This window comes from Ambystoma mexicanum, chromosome 3q (genome assembly GCF_040938575.1).
Source record: "Ambystoma mexicanum isolate Mex_15411 chromosome 3q, UKY_AmexF1_1, whole genome shotgun sequence".
In the NCBI taxonomy this organism is placed as follows: Eukaryota; Metazoa; Chordata; class Amphibia; order Caudata; family Ambystomatidae; genus Ambystoma; species Ambystoma mexicanum.
The window spans coordinates 1,106,738,936-1,106,759,446 of record NC_090926.1 but is presented as its reverse complement, the minus strand read 5'-3'; the positions used below and the strand labels follow the sequence as shown (position 1 = coordinate 1,106,759,446).

At 46.9% G+C, this 20,511-nt stretch overlaps 1 protein-coding gene across 3 annotated transcripts in view; it reads right to left on the bottom strand.

The window, feature by feature from the left end:
* The window catches only part of STXBP2 (syntaxin binding protein 2), a 669,892-nt gene that overhangs the window by 498,907 nt on the left and 150,474 nt on the right, over positions 1 to 20,511 (bottom strand). For all 3 annotated transcript variants that reach the window (XM_069603863.1, XM_069603862.1, XM_069603864.1), the window contains exon 4: positions 11,892 to 11,968. In XM_069603863.1, coding sequence (XP_069459964.1) covers positions 11,892 to 11,968 — 77 coding nt within the window. The remainder of the gene's footprint in view (positions 1 to 11,891; positions 11,969 to 20,511) is intronic.

The following is a 20,511-nucleotide window of genomic DNA, read 5'->3' as shown; positions in this document are numbered from 1 at the left end:
CCAGTTCCTTCACTGAGGCGTGGCGGTTTACCAGTTGCTCCACTAGTGAAATGGGCGCCCAGGCCTGTTGCGACCCCCAATCCGCCTTCAGTTGCATTATTGCATTATTGCATTTAGTTATAAGAACCTCTCCACTAGTTAGTGGGTAATATGTACTTGTGTCAGCTACAGCACTGCCTTACTCTATTCTCTGCTTTCTTCCTAGGGTCGGTATGCTGATGGAAGAGATTGGCGTGGGTTAAGACGGGCACTGCTGCTGATGTATATTGTCCAGGTAAGATATTGCGAGGGTGGCGGGCGGGGTTATTAGACGAGACCGCCACTTACCACATGTCTTTTTGTCTTTCTTTTACAGGTGCAGAGGTTGCAGAACTCCGTCGCGCGGATGGAATCCAGCAGGCGTTGCAGATGAAGTCAGAAGATTTGCAGAAGTGGTCAGAAGAGTTCCGCAACCCGCATTCAGGTAAGTAGCAGACCCGTGTAGTGAAGACTCTGGCTTCCCACGTAGTGCAGATGTTTAAACGCGATGCCTTGACACGTCGTGCTGATCGGGAGTTCAAATCTTGATCCGACGTGCAGAATGAAACAGGACCGTGACAGGCAAGCGTCACGCTGGCAGCCGAGGAAAACGCTAAGCACTGGGTGTGGCCCAGGGCGGGTTTTATATAGCCCTGGGCCCACCCAGAACCACTAGACCACCATGGAAACTAACACAGTGGCCCTCTAGGGGCCATGTTGAATGTCACTGCCTGGTTCAGCCTGGGGGCCATCTTGGAGGGGGCTAAAGGCATACATAAGCTTGTGTCTGCGCCAGACAGCCAGTTTCTCGGTCCAGGTGCCTCTCTGGGCCTCGGGGATTCCTGGAATCATGACCGCACTCCCCCACAAAGCCCCAAAGGAGAGCTACTCCTGGGCCGGGTCGTTCCGGATGTTCTTTATGGTAACAAGCGACCAGGCGAGGTGCATGCAAATGTTCCACTGGTTCCCAAGTCCGATCCAGTACCCCATAGCCTTTCCAGTCCACCAGGTAATAAAGTTTCTTTTGGACAATTTTAGAGTCCAGAATTCTCCTGACTTCGTATTCAGCTTCCCCCTGCACCACTATAGGTGGAGGCCTTTCAAGAGTGTCTTGGGTTCCTGGATGGACCGGTTTTAACAATGAGACATGAAATACTGGATGTATGCGGAGTACAGTTGGTAAATCCAGTTCCATGGCCACAGGGTTAACAATATTCTTTACAGAGTATGGAACGATGTATTTTGGGTGGAATTTCCTGGGTCCATTTAGCTGTATATGCTTTGTAGACAGCCATACCTTGTCTCCGATCTGGTACTGGGGTTCAGGTGTTATTTTCCTGTCTGCAAAGCGTTTCTGGTTTATTTTGGCTTCCTGGAGAGCTTGCTTAGCCCTTTTCAAGGTTTCTTTAATGTTAGTATGCAGGGTGCTCACAGCTGGCGGGTCCAAAGCCTCTGGTGGATCCAAGGTTGAAATTTGTGGATCCCGCCGATATAAGAAAGAAAAAGGTGATATGCCGGTAGAACTATGGACTGTGTTGTCATATGCATATTCCGCTGCCCATAGTAACTCCTTCCAGTTCTGATCTGTTTGGGCAAGCATGCACCGAAGGTACTGTTCGAGTGATTGATTTGTCCTTTCAGTCTGTCCATTGGTCTGTGGATGGTGGCTAGTGGATAGACAGACTTCGATTTGAGCCTTAGCACAGCAAGCCCTCCAAAACTTGGACAGAAACTGGCTTCCCCGGTCCGGAATTAACACAGAAGGGAATCCGTGTGACCTGACAATGTTGGTCAGGAAGGTTTGAGTTAACTGTCCTGCATTAGGTATTACTTTCAGAGCGATGAAGTGTGCCATTTTAGTTAGGAGGTCCACTACAACCAGTATAGTATTGTAACCTCCACAGAAAGGTAGATCTGTGATAAAGTCTAAAGACATCGTGTGCCATGGAGTCGGTGGAATTGACAAAGGGTGAAGCAATCCTTGAGGATTGTTTCTGGATGCTTTGTTTCTAGCACAAACATTGCAGGACTTTACATGTTACACAATGTCTTTCCGCCAGGTTGGCCACCAGAAATGTCGCTGAATCTTTGCCATGGTTTTGGCTATGCCAGGATGACCTGCTGTAAGAGCATTGTGATAAGTGTCCATGATCAGTTCTCGCATTTCGTGATGTGGCAAATCGAGGCGCCTTCGGTAATATGGCAGATTGTTAACTACAGTGCTTAGTGGTCCTTGTGCGAACCATGTTTGTACTTGCATTGGGGTCAAGGCTTCTTTGATTTCTTCATGCAGCGTCTCCAGTGTGGCCTGGTGGTCTCTAATTATTCCGAAGAGTTTCTCTTCAGGTATGATGGGTCGAGGAAGAGGGGATGCATAAGCATCTCCTTTTTCAGTATCCCAACCGATCTGTGACCGCGCATCCGCCTTTCCATTCTTCACTCCGGGATGGTAACTAGCTGTAAAATCGCATTCTGAGAAGAACTGGGCCCACCACAAATGTCGTTGTGTTTGCGCCCTGGCTGTCCGTAGAAACTGTAGCTTGCGATGGTCAGTAAGTACAGCGACTGGATGTTGTGCTCCTAAAAGATGGTGCCGCCACTCTTTGAAGGCTGCTTTTATGGCAAGGAGTTCCTTATCGGTTCCTGCATAGTTTAGTTCTGTAGGATAAAATTTCCTTGACCAAAAGGCCACTGGATGTAATTGGTTGGTACCTGGATCTCTCTGGGACAATATCGCCCCCCATTGCCACATTGGAGGCGTCGGTTTCAACCAGAAATGGGAGGTCCGGATTTGGTTGGCAGAGTTTTGGCGCTGTGGTGAATCGTGTTTTTAATTCCTGGAAAGCCTTCTCGGCTTCTTCGGTCCATTGAAAGATAAGTTTTTTCCTGAGCAATGATGTAATTGGATGGACTACTTCTGAAAATTCAGCAATGAACCTCCTATAAAAGTTTGCGAAACCCAAGAAGCTCTGGACCATCTTGATTGAAGTAGGCGATGGCCATTGCAGGATTGCTTCCACCTTGCGTTTGTCCACCTGGATGCCCTAGGGACAGAGTATGTATCCAAGGAATTCCACCGTGAAAAGCGCATTGTTTTGCAAACAGATGTTATTGACGTAACTTAGCGAGGACTGAGCTTACATGATGTACATGCTGTTCGTAGGTTCTGGAATATATCAGGATATCGTCTATGTAGACCATAGCGCAAACGTCCAATAGTTCTCTTAGTACATCTGTCATAAAATACTGAAAGGCTGCTGGAGCGTTACATAGCCCAAAGGGCATGACAGTGTACTCGAATAGCCCAAACTTGGTGCGGAAGGCTGTCTTCCATTCGTCTCCAGCCTTAACGGAAACCAAGTGATAGGCCCCCTGCAGGTCCAGTTCCGTGTAGATCTTTGCCCCTTTTAATTGGTCTACAAGTACTGGAATCAGGGGTAATGGATACCGTTTTTTTACAGTGATTTTATTGAGCCCTCTATAGTCTATGCACGTCCTTAGATCTCCCACTTCTTGGGGACGAAGAAGAGAGCTGAGGAAACAGGAGATTTGAAAGGGCAAACTAACCGATTGGCTAGATATTGGTCCAGGTATTCGCAAAGGTGCTGGTTTTCCTTTTCCGTAAGGGCATAGATACGACTACATGGAAGTTGTGCTCCAGGGATCAGATCGATTTGACAGTCATATGGCCTGTGAGGTGGCAATGTATTGGCCTGTTCCTTGTGGAAAACATCTTGAAAGTCGCTATAATCAGGAGGCAGTTGCCCTACGATCCCAAGGGCAGTTCCTGATGTCTGTACTGCCGACATAGGTTCCTTTTGGGTTGTAACTGAAGCTGAATAACAGGTTTGAGCACATTCGGGTGAAAACCTCACTGTGTGCTTACGCCAATCTATGACAGGATTAAATTATACCAGCCAGGGCATTCCCAGGATTAACTGGAATTGAGGAGCGTTAATAAGGTCAAAGACTATGTTTTCCCGATGACTGTCATGGCATAGCATCACAACTGTACCAATACATAAGGTCACCGGCCCCAAACTCAACTGGGTTCCATCCACGGACAATATGGTATCAGCCTTTTCCCTTTTTTGGGTAGGCACCCCTATCCGTTGAGCCAAGGTGATGTCCATGTAGTTACCTACCGCTCCGCAGTCGATATACGCTTTCAAGGCGTGTATCCGTTGTGACTGTTCGGGGCATAGTAGGATGACTGGTGTTGTTAAATGCGAGACCGCTGACTTCTCTTCCTGTCCTGACAAGCCGGTCTCTACTCTTGCCGAGCCTGGTAGTTTTCCGAGGATTCTTGCGACTCTGCTGTGGCTTCCACAGCCCCCAAAGGCCTTTGTGTTATCTTGTTTGGGCATCTTTTTATGTCCCGCTTTGCCACAGTACAGACATAGTTGTTGTTTCCTACGTGGTTCCCTTTCCTCTTTGGTCAGTGGCCCTCGAATACTTCCCAACTGCATTGGTTCTGGTGCGTTATCAGTGGCCCGAGGTGAATCCCGGGGGCGGACATACAAGGGCCGATTGTCAAAACGGGCTCAGTCGGATCTCCTCTCCTGCAGACCGTGGTCAAGCTGGACTACCAGGTCTATGTACTCAGCACAACGATTGCGCGGGTTCACGACCTGTGCAAGAACTTCCTTCAACTTGTTTCGTGGACCTCGATAGAACAAAGTGGTCCCCTTGTCCTCTGGCAAGTTGGTTTCAGCCACCAGGTGATTAAACGTGGTAATGTAAGCCAGAAGATCCTGAGAGCCTTGTCGAAGACCTAGTAATTCGGCATCCAAAGCATGTCCCCGAGTACGGCGGGAGAAGAGCTTGTCCATCTCTTGCTGGAACTGTACAAAGTTGTGCAGAACAGGGTCATCTCGGTCAAGCAACGGAACTGACCAACTAGCGGCATGACCCCCAAGGTAGGATAGGATGAAGACCACTTTAGTTTGATCCGTCGGAAACGCTGATGGTCGGCATAAGAAATGGAGCCAACACTGACTCATAAATACTCCATACTTCCGTGGGTCGCCCATGAATCTTTCTGGCGGGGCCAAAGGGACGGTAACAGGAGTGGGGGGCCAACTGGTCGACCTCTGAAGACATGGCACTAGGGCAGAGCAATTACGTGGGATTAGCGTTCTGTAACGCTTACCTCTGGGGCCTTGCAGGAGTGCCTGGTCCGGTCTGTCGGCGAACTCTGGTCCGGTCTGTAAACGCCTTCTGATGATGCCCAAAACACTCCCTCCACTCTGCTCGCTACAGGTGAGTTCACCCAGTGGTCAGAGGGGCAGGAGTGGCCTGGAGGTACAGGATCTGGATCACTCTTATGTTGCGCCTCCAAGGCGCGTTGCACCAAGTCTCTTAGTCTCTTTACTGATGTTGATGCTTTAGCCCGGTTTCCTCACTGGGCTAGTACCAGTCCTGCTCAGTTCCTTCACTGAGTATTAGTTAGTTTCCCCAGTACACTCGCCTCCAGTGCCTTCACTGAGGCATGGCGGTTTACCAGTTGCTCCACTAGTGAAATGGGCGCCCAGGCCTGCTGCGACCCCCAATCCGCCTTCAGTTGCGTTATTGTATTTAGTTATAGGAACCTCTCCAATAGTTAGTGGGTAATATGTCCATGTGCCTGCTACAGCGCTGCTTTACTCTATTCTCTGCTTTTTTCCTAGGGTCGGTATGCTCATGGAAGAGATTGGCGTGGGAGAAGACGGGCACTGCTTCTGATATATATTGTCCAGGTAAGATATTGCGAGGGTGGCGGCTGGGGTTATTAGACGAGACCGCCACTTACCACATGTCTTTTTGTCTTTCTTTTACAGGTGCGGAAGTTGCAGAACTCTGTTGCAGGGATGGAATCCAGCGGGCATTGCAGATGAAGTCAGAAGATTTGCAGAAGAAGTCAGAAGAGTTCCGCAACCCGCATTCAGGTAAGTAGCAGATCTTGACCCGCGTAATGAAGACTCTGGCTTCCCACGTAGTTCAGATCTGTAAACGATGCCTTGACATGTCGTGCTGATCGGGAGTTCAAATCTTGATCCGACGTGCAGAATGAAACAGGACCTTGACAGACAAGCATCACGCTGGCAGCCGAGGAAAACGCTAAGCACTGGGTGTGGCCCAGGGCGGGGTTTATACAGCCCTGGGCCCACCCAGAACCACTAGACCACCATGGAAACTAACAAAGTGGCCCTCTAGGGGCAATGTTGAATGTCACTGCCTGGTTCAGCCTAGGGGCCATCTTGGAAGGGGCTAAAGGCATACATAAGCCTGTGTCTGCGCCAAACAGCCAGTTTCTCGGACCAGGTGCCTCTCTGGCCCTTAGGGATTCCCAGAATCATGACACCAACTAGTCCTGAAGTTGAAGTGCCTGCAGGACTTGAGAAAGAGTAACTATCTTGAACTTGTCCTTCTTGAGGAGCTTGTTCAAACCACGCAAGTCCATAATGGGTCTCAATCCCCCGTCTTTTTTTGGGATCAAAAAATATTGGGAATACCATTCCTTGTTCCTCTCCGCTACAGGCGCCAGTTCTATGGCGCCTTTCTCCAGCAAGGATTTGATCTCCTGTGCAAGGAGCGGATCCGGACTCTTCAAAGAGAGCTTCCCTGGTGGATCGTTGTGAGGCCTCCGCCAGAAAGGAAGACCGTAGCCGTGGGCTATGATCTCCAGAACCCACACATCTGAAGTAATGGCACACCATTCTACAAGATGCTGCGCCAGCCTTCCCCCAACCGGCGAACCATGGGACATGGCCTCATGACTGAGCTGAAACAGCTGCGGCAGTGCCCGAGGGCAAAGAGGCAACTGCCCGAGCGGCTTTGGCACCTCGAGTACCTTGTTTTCCACCTCTGGTACTCCTATGTTGGCCCCTTTGACTGGCAGCTCCCCTCGATCTACCAAAGGTCAAGTAGTATCGAAAGAAACCTCCCCTCCATTGCTGTCCCCTAGGACAAAAAGGCGGAGGTTGACTAACTGCAGCGCTCAACGACTTCGCTGCAGCTTTGGAGGTCTGCAACCTCTCAAGGCTCTCGTCAGCCTTGCTGCCAAAAAGATGGTCACCATCAAAGGGCATGTTGAGAAGCCGGGACTGTACATCAGGAGCAAACCCTGACTTCCGCAACCAGACAAACCTGCGCATCACGGTGCTCGCCGCCATGGACCGGCTGACACAGTCCGACACGTCCAAACCTGACTGAACAGATTCACACATGGCATCCTGAACGAGGGCAAGAAAACCATCCCATTCCTCCCCTTCTGGAATATGTTCAGCCGCCAAAGATACACAATTCCACAGAGTGTGAGTGAATCTTGCCAAGGTACAAACGGAGTTGGCTGCCTTTAAAGCCATACCCCCAGATGAAAACACTTTCTTTGCCCAACCCTCTAAACGCTTGTTGTCCCCATCAGGAGGGATGGTAGGGTACGATGACTGCTTCGCTGGGGCCGTAGCCGCCTGCACCACCAAACTCTCCGGAGTGGGGTGCAAAGACAAGTAGCCGGGGTTGCCACTGGCTGGACGGTATTTTTTCGGCAACGACTTATTCACTGTCGGGAGACTCTCCGGAGCAGTCCAAGCCGCCGCCACCCTTCTTTGTAAGGCCATATGAAATGGCAGCATTGGGTTAGTGGGTGGACCTTGGTCCAAGATATCTGTCAGGTCATCCTGCAGAAAATCCACGGGTGGAGCAGACCACCCCAAATACTCTGTCACCCTCAACATGAGACGCCTGTATGAAGATTCGGCGTGAGTACCAGGCTCAGGCCTGCCAAATTCAACCTCCGGGGAGGTGTCAGACCATTGGCGTCATGCAAAGATTGACGCAGGTCTTCCAACTGGCTATGACCAGACAACAGGTCATCAGGAACCTCCTGAGGAACCAGACCTTCCACATCCGACCCTTCATCCACCTCAGAGATATAATCCAGAGGCTGGAACAAATCCCTGGATGAGGGCACAGAAAAAGGCTCAAACACAGGCCTCACTGACTTACTCAGGGCCTTCCTCGGTGTATCCAACGGTCTCCGGGGTACCTCCGATAAAGCCTCCTCAAAAGGATAAGGTAAAGCCTCATCGACGGCCTCGATGACTTCCTCGGAGGAGGAGCCTCGAGAGAGTCCCTCGACGGACATGGCGCCGACGTCTTCTTAGAAGACCTCACAGGCTCCGATGGTCTCGAGGGCATCGAGGACCGGGACCTGGAGCGGGCATGGCTAGAGCGATCTACCTTGTCCAATCGGGACCTCGATGGCTCCCGATGATCGCAGTGGCCCTAAAGCGTTCCTTGCCAGCTTCTCTCGGAGGTGCGGACGGAACAGAGCCATGCAATTCGAAAATTGCCATCATCTCCTTATGAAATGCGTCCCATTCCACATTGTCCCAACAATGCTTGGTGGGACAAGCTACCCGCTGTCTGGCGGAGTCCTCGGACGAGGACGGGGAAGGTCACCAGTGACGGCGCTTCCGCAAGTGCCTAGAAGAGGCAGAGGAATGGCGGGAACCACCCTGGGACCGAGACCCCTGGACTTAAGCCGACACGGAGAGTCGCCCCTTGAATCGTCAGTCGAAAGCCAAGCGGATTTCGACTTTCGGAGTTTGGAAACTCTACCTACAGATAGCTTCTTCTTCCGCTCCCACAAGGCCTTCGAAATCAAAGACTGGCAATCGTCACAGTCATCGGTGGCGTGGTCCTTGCCGAGGCACCAGAGGCAGACATCATGCGGGTCCGTAAGCGACATCTTGGAACCACAGTCCCGACACTTCTTGAAGCCCGACCGCTGGGTAGAAGATGTAGACATGATTTTTCACAAAAACCAAGAACGAAGAACCGATTAAATCAGGAGAAGAACCGAGGCGCGCCGAGATTCCGAAGCAAACACGTTTGTGGAAAAAACGGAACTGAGGCTACGGCCGTCGTGCGTCCTACTTATAACATCCAGTGACATCGGTTCGACGGAGGCCCTCGAGGACAGCGTATCGACGTCATCCACGCAGGAAATTTTTCCAAAGCAACACAGCTGTGGTGATTACCTGTCATAGATGTGGAATATGTTGGAGGACACAATCCCCTTGAAATACCCTTCGCTATGGACTTAACTACATTGCTGATGAAGTCTGCCTCCATTCCTAAAAACTGAAAGATAAGATTTCCTCCTATTGAGGAGGAAACCCTGGAGATTTCCAAATGTGCACTTTCAAGCCCATCACGGTGCAGCATGGGACGGGAGGGGCAGAATCAAAACCTTCAATAGGACAGACAGTGTGAAGTTACATAGTGGGTGACCTAAAAATAAGGGGATGATAAATACAAAATGACATTCCTAATAAAATATTGTCTCAACATTAAGATGAACATTTTCTTCTATGCGTTAAAGAAATACTGAAAAAAATCCACTACTAAAGAAAGAGAATGACAGCAAACTCGATAGAAAACGAAAACTGCTTTTCCAGAAATACTTGTAGGAAAAGGATGGAAACCGTCCGTTAACAATAGCCCATTCTGTTTGAAATAGCCCATACTCTGCTAGAAACTGAGGAGAAAGACTTGCCTGAGACATTTTAGAAGGCAGCTTCAAGGCAAGGATTTGACTTCTTGTGTTCTAAAAGTTCAGTTCAATTGCAGAGTGAATATTTGAATACATGCCACAAATGTTCTAATTGTCACTTCCCAGCAAGGTGTCGCACCAAGAAATGTAAACTAAAAAGTTGTTTTCTGGTAATTTCTCGGGAAAGCCCAACAATCTCCCTACTATTAGCAAATGAGACATGAAAACACCATATGTGTTTGTGTGCTGGGGCCTAGACGAAGGAAAAATCTAACAAGACATTGCACTAACCATTGCCGTGTAAAAAAGAGGGATTGTAGGTTGAGTGCTGTCCGTGGGGAGGTTCAGCTGCAAGAGGAAACCCCTCACAGGTACCCATGGGTGAGGTTAGTACTAAAGAAGAGAATTTTCCCAGAGAAGTACAGAAGATGGAGGACCTTAATTGACTGAAGTTTGTTTTAAACGCATTGAGATAGTGTCTGAAAATATCATGTGCTTTGCCTTTGCAGCGTGGACTGATGCCTTAGTAAGCGTGGTCCAATGGTCAATACTGTCACATCCACATAAGAGCTCATTCAGAGACTGTCACAAGCCTCATATATTTGCCTTACGATGCAGTGTGCTGCTGCTATGTTATACCTGCACACTAATCCAGTTGGGGCATAGCAATAGAATGTGTTGTGAATGGCTGATGCTCCAGTGAGTCCTGTTCGGTTCTATAGGTCACGCAGTGGAGATATGAACTCTTAAGATGGATTTGGTCTGGAGGACAAATTTTAGTAGGTCACCAAGTTATAGGGAACAGGGAACGCAGAGGTTAGCCAAAGCCCAATCAAGGTAGCAGCGAAGAGGAGTCAAGGCTATTCTCAGGAGAGAATGAGTGGGGTCTGGGGTTCTCAAAAAGTCCACACAATAATAGCAGCTTTTCTGCCCAAGTGCATTACATTATAAGAGATTTCATGGCAAGGCAGGAAGAAGGTCAAACAACAATATGGCCAAAGAACAAGCATACATCTCGAGGCACAGTAATTTTAGGCACTGGCCACGTTTAGTAGCCATAAGCGAATGTGCACACTAAAAATAATGCAAAAACAGTAAAAATGTATCTGCTGCTACCAGTTTGTCTTTAGGCAAATCTAAAAGTAACCATAAATCCCAAGTGTAAAAAGCTAGGGTGATAGAAAACTATCCTCATTGCACTGCATTGCAAGATGTGTGCAATGTTAAAAAAGTCACACAAAAATGAAAAAGGGAAACATAATTTCCCCATACTGATATAGTCTGAAGGACTGATCAGTTTCCCCATAACAAATGAGCAACCGGCAAGAGAAGTGAAGCTCAAGTATTTGTTTTTACCTTCAAAAAGTCAGAACTGGTTTAAAAACCGAGCAAAAAGAAAACTATGGAGGAAAAGTTGCAAAAAGAGAAATCTTTCCTAACAAACTCCATAGTTCTTGCTGACAGTCATATAGATATCCCACCATTTATAGGTTTGCAAGATTGCCTTACGACGTTGCAGGTACTGTCTTGTGGAGAAATCATCATTTGCGCATTTCATTGTTGATGATAGTCCATCATGCAGTTGTATTGATCAGGGGATTTAGATCACACTTAATGCCAGACCTCTCCAGCTTCTAAGTGCTTATTTATCTTAGGAACTGAGAAATGATCCATGCAACACCACCCAAGGACAAACCTCTGACGAAATCTTCATATACCAGAGCAGGGCCTGTGTCAGGGTTCCGATGGTTCCAATGTCATGGTGTGCTCACACACTGACATTATGGCAGTGACTACCTACTGAACTCTGTCACCATTTGCAATGAACATTTTATTAAGGCCAGCATATTGGTAACAAGCAACGTTTTTTTTTAATGAGCTGAGCTTTGTTGCTTTGCAAATAGGTTTGTTAACTACACTTCAGGTACCGAGTTAGCTGGGGAGCATCTATGGTGCATAACATAAAATGTTCCTATCACTCTTGCTACGGAGATGAGCAAACATGAAGTTAAGACATATGTTGAAAAACAGATAATGAATGACACGTTCAGCATCGCAGGATTCAGCTTTTTAAAGTGTAGCAAGTACTTTATGACCTTGTTTACTTAAAAGACAGAAATGGAGCAAGCTGTTACACTTGACTATTAAAAGGTTAGCCGTCTAGTTATGCAAGTGTACGAGCTTTACAGCTCCAGTGTAAAAGAATAAGAGTAAGACTCCCTCAGAAATCACTTCTCTTCCCTACATTGGGCCTTTCTGCTTCATCTGGACGGTACATGCAAGAACGAGAAAGCATTCATTTTGTTCTGTTCTCTTGGTCATAGTATCCTACCTTCTCAGAGGGACTGATTAGATAGATGGCTTCCAGGCTCGGGATTGGCTCTCGTCGCTTGTTGATATCTTCCACAACTGAGAACATAAGCAGAGTAGAAGTCAGAGTGGATGACAGAACACAGACAAGTATCAAAATAAAACTCAACATGGATCACCATGTTCCTAAAAGGCTAGTACGTGACAGGAAAGCTGAATATTACCACAACTTAAAACACTCGTGATACTAGCATTAGCAAAGACAATAGTGTAGGCGTTTACTGCAGTTATCTGCATTTATAGCCGCAAGGATATACAATGGGCGACTGCGAGTCTAGCAACAGGCAAAACTGCAGGCCTAGATGGGCTGCTCGACGAGTTTTATGCAGAGTTTGGCAAACTGTTGATTCTGTTTTTGCATGACACGTGCACAGAAGCTGTGGAAATGGCCCAACGTTCACCCTCCTTAAGAGAAGCAACAATAATACTGCTATGGAAATTGGGTAAAGCTGAAACTAGGTGCGGGTCATATAGACTGCTGTCAAAAATCAACAAGGGCGGGGCCTGAGCATATACCGCCCCTGATACTGTATGTGATCAGCCTTTCAGGCAAGTAGATCATTGTAGACGCAGACTGAGGTGGTATACAGGGACAACTTAGGAAATCTGTTGCCCAAACACAATCTTGTATTGCTATGTGGGCTAACTTAACCTCGTTCCTGTTGGGAAAAATAGCAGCTGCTAAAATTGTCATATTGCAGAGGCTTTCCACAGGTTATGCCCACAGTCATAATTTTTAATATTTATTGTGCTATAGTTTAAATTAAAACTTTACACAAATTTAACATTAAGTAACATAGTAAAATATTATCATAAATCAAATACAATTTTTTTAAATAACATAATATGTAATGCAAAATACTATTTTAGGACAAATGGTTCATATTATTCACAGATATATATACATTTCATACCTTCTATACACGAATTACCTTCTTATAACCTATTCCTCTACAGAGTTATACCCAATCTTATTTCAATTCGCAGCCAGATAGTATACAAAGCTATTAAGAGACGTAGACTATTGGAGTTGAGGCAACGGTGCCAAAACAGGGCTTCCCCAATATATGATGTTTCATGCACATAGCTACCAAGAAGGGGAAGAAAAGTACCAGCCATCTCCAAACACTCAGTCAACAAATGTTTTGCCGTCTCCAACTGCTTGTGTGCTTTGCATAGTCGGCAGATACGTTCCTCGACGGCCATCCTGTCTTTTCTCCCCGTATTGCTTAGGGTAGGTAGTTGTTCTAGGCGAAGCAATAATATAAACCGTCTAAGTCTAATGGATGGGCAGATATTCAAGTATCTCTGGGGTTTCCTGTATTCAAATAATCTATATTGCACAAAATGATAGCTGCTCAAACTCTTAAGATGTTCAAAATTCTCCAGCCAATCCCAGAGATCAATGCGTTTACTCAATGCTCTATTTACTTTCTCTGAATATTTATCATCTCTGGATTGCCAGCCTATTTCGGAGAACAGATTGTTCATCTGATCTACATTTGAAGAAGTCGAGCCTTCATTTTTTATTTCTTGATGTACCGCTGTTAATAGTTCATTACTTGTTTCCCGTGTCATTCTGAGATATAACGCGGCTCTCTTCTTTAACACTAATGCCTTTAGAGAGGTTAGACCCAATTCTAATCTGATGATGGCCATAGGAATACAGGGAGGTAGGCCAAGCACACGTCGCCAAAATTTACCCTCCAGTGTCTGTAACCATCTCAAATCAGACTCTAATAGTGCTTCCAGGCCGTATATTATCGCCGGGACAAACACCTGTATATAGAGTTGCCTTGTACCCCATAAAGTGAAGCCGCCTTGGCTGATTGTGAATCTATAAAATAAGGCGGTCAGCTGTGCAGCTTTAATACAGCGTGTTTGTTTACATGCCAAATAATCCCCAGTATTTTCAAAATCAATGCCTAAATAGCAATATCGAGGGACATATGAGATATTCGCTACCCCTACTTTGAGTTGCACATGGGAGACACTTTTTTTTGTGTATCTCATAATCTTTGTTTTTCCTAAATTAATGCTCAGGCCGTTCTCTTCGGCATATTCCCATAATGCAACCGCAGATCTTCGTATCCCGCTAATGGGGTGATCAAATATCACCAAATCATCGGCGTATGCTAGTACTGGGCAGCTAGCTTTCCCAATTTTCGGCGGGCAATTGCTAACCTTATTTAATACATCAGGGATGTCATAGATGTATAGATTGAAGATTAAGGGAGCCATTACGCATCCTTGCTTGACACCCCTATTTTGTATGACATTTTGAGTTGTGTGGCCTTCTTGGTCTAATTTCAGTTTAACTGAATTGTTTGAATGCAAGAGTCTTAGATAATATATTAGACCATCAGGGCAGCCCATTGAATACAGTTTGTTCCACAACCAACTACGAGGTATGGAATCAAACGCCGCTGAGAAATCAATGTATAATGCGTAGAGCGGAACCGATCCAGTTCGTAGGGCTCTAGTTCGCAGGATATCCATAATCATGATGTTATGGGCAGTGGAGTAGCCTTGTCTAAACCCACTTTGGAATCTAGACAGTACTCATTTGCCCTCTACCCAGGATTGTAACTCGTTAAGCAAAAGTGAGGCAAATATCTTTCCAGTGGCATCAAGCATGGAGAGCAACCTATAGTTGCCTGGGTCGAGTCTATTGCCCTTTTTAAAAACTGGAATTAGTATTGCCGTCTGCCAAGAGCAGGGTATTTTACCTGTCTTTAATATTTTCTGAAACAGGATATTTAGCAGACTTGCCCAAAACTCTGGGTACGCTTTCATGACAATATTAGCCAGACCGTTGGATCCCGGTGCTCTTGATGATTTTATCTCTTTGATTTTATTCAAAATGAGCTCGTGCGTTACGGAAAATGGGGCCTCACGAGGCGGTCTGCCCAGTATTGTTGTTTCCGCGCCCTCCGTATTTCTACTTTCTAGAAATGTAACCCACACGCTCGCTTCTATAGGGTTAACTAATACCCCCCTCTGTGTACCCTGAGCCTCGCTCAAGAGAGACCAGATGTTACGGGTCTTCTTTTCACATATGGTCTTCACTAATTTTTGCCAGGTAAGCACCTTGTCCGCCCTTTTTTTCTCCTTAATGGACGATCTATATCTATTTTTAATCACTCTAATTGTCTGATAGTAGGCTTCCCCGGGGGCCATTGATCTCTTGGCCTTGCGAAGCTCAGCTCTAAGGTTACGCTTCATGTCTCTAATTGTTTTCTCAAATGGTAGCTTATATTCCCCACACTACTTATCATACACCCCATAGGAGCCGCTGCATGTTTGCCTGAGAAAGCACTAATCCAGTCTTCTATTGAGTTGATGGACATATCATTAAATCTGTGCAGCTCTTTAAGCGCTACTAATCCCAGATTTTCTGCTGCAAGTGCGATATTCTTATCTGACCAGGAAATCCTGGTTCCTGTCTTATTGACTTTTACAATACCCATATTGCTAACTGAGGGCCGTTTTCGGGGAATACTCATCATACATTTTAATGCAGCATGATCGCTCCAAACATTGGGCATAACTGTCAGATCTTCAATCTGCTCTTGATGCCCTGGACATATATATATGTAGTCCAACGTGCTGTTAGAGGCACCGTTAGACCAAGTATGTTGTCCAGGGTGATCACTAGCTGTTCTGCCATTAAGCATTATCATATCCCAAAGTTCAAATAGGGATTCCCAGGTGCTACCCTCAGTATCTTGTTTGTTATGAACCATAATACCCTTCTCTTTTAGTTTAGGATTCTGCATTTTACACACCCGTCCTCTCATATGGGAATTGAAATCACCCACAACCATTACTCCCGAATTAATGGCTGCAGGTGTCCACTTTGCCAGCACATCCTGGAATGAGTCTTGCAAGTGTTTACTTAATATTGCTCCAGGAGGATTGTAAAGGTTTACCAGCAAGAAAGATCGCGTAGAATCTATGACATCGAATATCACTTCGACTGCGAGTAAGTTGTTTTCACAGTTACAGTCAATCCGCCTGGAGCCCAAGGTATTAGCCACTCCTGTCACCAGTCCACCAAAAGGCCTGCCTTTATCACCTCTTTTGGCAGCAGCATGGAACAGCGTGTACCCATCTAATACCAAAGGGTCCAATGTCCAAGTCTCTTGCAAGCAGAAACAGTGGATTTGTCAAGCAATTTCGTAGAGCCCTCTGGTGTGAGTAAATGCGTAAAACCCCGACAGATCCAAGATACAACAGATAGTTCTCATGGTTTCCTTAAAATTTCAGGAAGAGCGTCGACCAGCCATTTCAAAACCTGTTGGACATCAGACGCTTCTATTTTCTTATCAGACTGTATGTTTGGGCAGGGTACTGTATCCACAGCAACGGCGACCTCTTCCTCCCGGCAGCTAGGATCTATTTCATTTAAGTCAACATCCACGTCCACGTCTACTGTTTTTAATTCCTCTTTATACTTTATCAGATCCGCCGTAGCAGCAAATTTACAGTGAAGGGCTGAGACGTTAGGATTCTGGCCTTTCAGTGGTTCAACAAATTGAAAGTCATCTGAGATTAGTACCCGCAGTTGAGGGACAGAATATAATCTTGTCAATAGCTCCGATCGCGATAGCCATTTATTAACCTTACTCTGATATAGATTTTTGATCAGGCATATTCGACTGCCTTTCTTCTCGTTCTTATTGACCGGAGTGACCGTTACTTCAAGAGGTAGATCTTCCTGTGCTATCGATTGACTTATTATCATAGCTGTATCTATTGCAATGCTATGGCTCGCCTCCGTCTCTTCCACAGTCTCTGCTCTTTCTTCATGATCCACTGTCAGTCCCTGTTCGGGGAGTAGCCAGCTAGTCAAGTATCCATCGCGCGCTGCCTTTCTTTTCTTGGCTCTTGCGACTCTTTTCCTACTCTTCTTGGTAGTCATTCCCCTCTCATTCTTCTCCGTCGGTGTTAATTGTGTGGCACTGTCTCGTTTGCCCTTGTTTGTTTTTCTTGCTAATCGCTTCTGTTTTTTGGAGAAAAACGGATCTGGTCTATCTGACTCCTCGTTGACCTCCAAATTTTGTTGCTTTTCAAACTCACTTGTTGCATGGATTGCCTCAGATAGATTAGCCTCCACATCTTTGACTGAAATCGTTCTCTCCTTATTTCCCCTGATGAGGATGTCCATGTTGGCTAGTATCCGCCCCGACATTTTCAGCAAGATCTTAAGTGCAAACTGCAATGAGGCTACCGATGCCTGAATCTCGGCAATTTCGGCTAGCCCTGTACTAGATTTTTCTATACGGTCAATTATTTCATCAGGATCGTCTTCCATTGAGGCCAACGCCAGGTTAGGAGATGCAGATAGACTCTCTAGTCGATCTCTGGCCGTGGAAGTCCCTGAAAGCATGATCATAGGTTTATCTATCGGTAGACTGTTATTATTGAATCTTACTTCAGGTTGTGGTGTCATGTTTCTCTGGATATTTAGACATAAGTCTACTAGTGAGTTATTGTTGATATCTTCAAAATTAGATGTACTCAATAAAGGATTTTCTTGTTGGTCGGATGTAAATTCTTCAAGTATAGTTGAGTTTATTTCTCGAGGGGGAAAAAAGGAAGTAATCACACCAGATGACCTTGGTTAATCGGAGAGCTTTTTTTTGCTTTTACTTTGGGTATCAAATTATCCATCTCAGCCTTCTTGTTAGCGGGGCCCCAAGCAACTGTTCTTAACTTGGTCTTCCTTAAATTGTACACAGGGTAATTCAGATTCTTGTCTGGTTGCATTAGAGACGTCTCAAGTGGACTCTCTACGAGTACCAGGACTGCTCGCTTCGGCTACTCGCAATTTGCAGGGTTCCGCCCACTTTAATTTCCTGCTATCGCACTGTAGTTGTTCTATCCCTGGATCAAAGGCATCGGCCCACAGTCTCCAGGTATTATCCCCTTGGGTTAATAGCAGAGGGCTGACTATTCCCGTAGATCCACCTGGCTTAGCACTGTTGGTGTGTTGCACTACTTATTTGCTATACTGGGCTAATGAGCCTTAATGGGCTGGGTTCAGTGTTACTACCGACTCCCTGCTCACCTCCAAGATTGTAGACAGACAGACCCTATGCAGCGAGATTTCACCAATGGGAAGTTACTCGAGGGCACTCGCAAACAATCGGCCAACCAAGCACTAGACCAGGGCTCGGAACATGATTTGTAATTATAATCATGCACTTAAAGCTGCGATAAATAATGTTAATCCTAACACTTGAGTACTCCCTCTCCCATCTCTAGTGTCCGTTCTTCGTGGCACTGATCAGCTCCTCCTGTAACTCTTGTATGAACAAGGCAATACGGAGGTGCACACCGCTTCTGAGAAGGGGCAGGGCAATCAGACGGCCGTGTCAGGCCGCACTTCCACCCAACGCATACAATGTTGCACTGCGCAAGGCCACCTCCAGCACCGCAAAAAGTGTATTTATGTTCCAGTCAGCCGGCGTTGAGAAAGTCGTAGGGAGCAGTAAAATATGGCCTCAACCGGAGTGGCCGGCAGCAAGACCAGCCGCAATCCAGCCGTGGGGTACCGCCCCCAAAGTCAACCCGGGCTCGTAGACTCTTTACGCTCCGTCTGACCTGCTACCTAGTAAGGCCAGCCACCGCACTGTTCCCCAGTTCGTTCAGTGAACTCACCCTCTGCTCGGCAGCGTCCCCGTATCTCTGCAGCTCCACTCCACTGCGGCGTTCACCGAGCGACTAGGGCAGCACCTCAGAGGATCCACGCAAGACCCGCAGCTGAGTTATAACGGTTATCTGCCCGCTCCCCGCTCTTCACTCGCTCGCCACTTCGCTCTGCAAGGTTAGAGAAAAGAACCTGCAAGGACGTGACAAGCCGTGTCAAGCCGTGTCAAGCCGTGTCAAGCCGCACCTCAGGTACGCAGAGAGAGGCCGCTTCCGACACGTCCTCCAAGTCACACAGTCATATTATAACCGCAAAATTGATGGGTGGAAGATTTTGAATGAATCCGAACCACTGGCATTGCTCTGGGCAACCATCCACACCACCGTTTTCTAGCCCGTCTGTGCCATTGCAAAAGGTGTCCAGCCATATGTAAATGCCAATGGTAGCAGCCCAGCCCGAACTACTAGGCCAGGTCCCCTCTGCACAGAAACACAAGCAACCCCAGACATATCACCAGTATTTGATTAAAACTAGATGCAATTCTACTTAAACTGTTATGGGGTAACAAATCCCCACATATTGTGCCTTCGACATTGACGCTACCTATCGAAAAGGGTGGACTTGAGCCACAGACTTTAAACTGTATTACTATGCAGCACAGCTGAAACATGTAGTATCATGGAGGGATGAAGGATCACTTGGCCTAGCAGTGATACCAGAAGAAAAGTGTGGATGGGGGAGTGTAGGGATGTAGAACCTTAGGAAACTTGTATGAAGAAGGAACCGCCATGGCACTCCTGGACTTTTGTAGGAAATGGAATATCCCCAGGAATCAAATCTTATACGCTGCAACCATGTCAGTTATCCACAGGGGGTGGCAGGACTTCCCTAAAATACCACCAGAGCATGTCGTCACAGCAAACCAGTCCCTGGTGGGTAAAAGATCACCACTGTGTACAGGGATCTTGGTCTCTGGGCATAGTTAAGACAAAAGAAAAGTGGGAAAGGGATCAGATGAATGACACTGCCAAGTGGAAGCCTTTCTATCAAGCATGTAAGAGAAGTCTCAACTAATGCTAGGCTAAATCGTATCCAATTTAAATATGAGCATAGTGCGTATCTAACCCGGGAACGAATGGATACATTCTCTCCAGTCTGCCCTAAAACATGCCCGAGGTGCAGGAAATGGGTTGGTTGTATCTTGCACATGGCATGAACTGTCCCCATGTTCGTCCCATGTGGCAATTAATAGGACCCGGAACTAGTTCCGGAGGTCTGTCTGCTGTGGAAAATCCCCAGGAGGAAAAATGGAAGCGTTAGCAGAAAGTTCATTGCCCCGATTGATTAATAGGTTATTTATAATGTGCCTATGCACAAGTGTTTCAAGGCACAACCAGGCAGGGAATGGAAAACGGGGGAGAACAAGTCAAACAATCTTACTAGGCCTGGTATAATTTAGATTGTGCAAGTTCGCAGACAAGAAGTGTAGGGGAAAAGTGTGCCCAGTGGAACAGTGCCCTGGGTTATGTGCAAGGAAGGCAGGGCCTCAAAGGGGACCATGCCCCAGAAGTGCAAAGAAGGCCAGGTGGCAGTGCAGGAGAGCCCGAAGGTAAATGCCAGGGACTGAGCAGGGGAGTGTTGGGGGCCTGGGGGGTGGTGCCCTATATGACTCATGAGCACCTCGCTGCCAGTCAGGTAACTGAGAAGGAGAAGGGAAGGATAGCATAGGGTAGGAGGTGCGAAAGGTTGGCAGGGGAGAGGCAGAATGAAGGAAGAGGAGAAAAGGAAGTCCTTGAGGAGCTAAGGAGGCACAGATCAGGGCAGAGAGTGGCAGGAAGGCCATTCCAGAGGGAGGCACCTGCAGAGGAAAGAGATCTTCCACCCAGTCTCTGCTTGGAGAAGCAACTCGTCCGCAGAGTGTTATAAG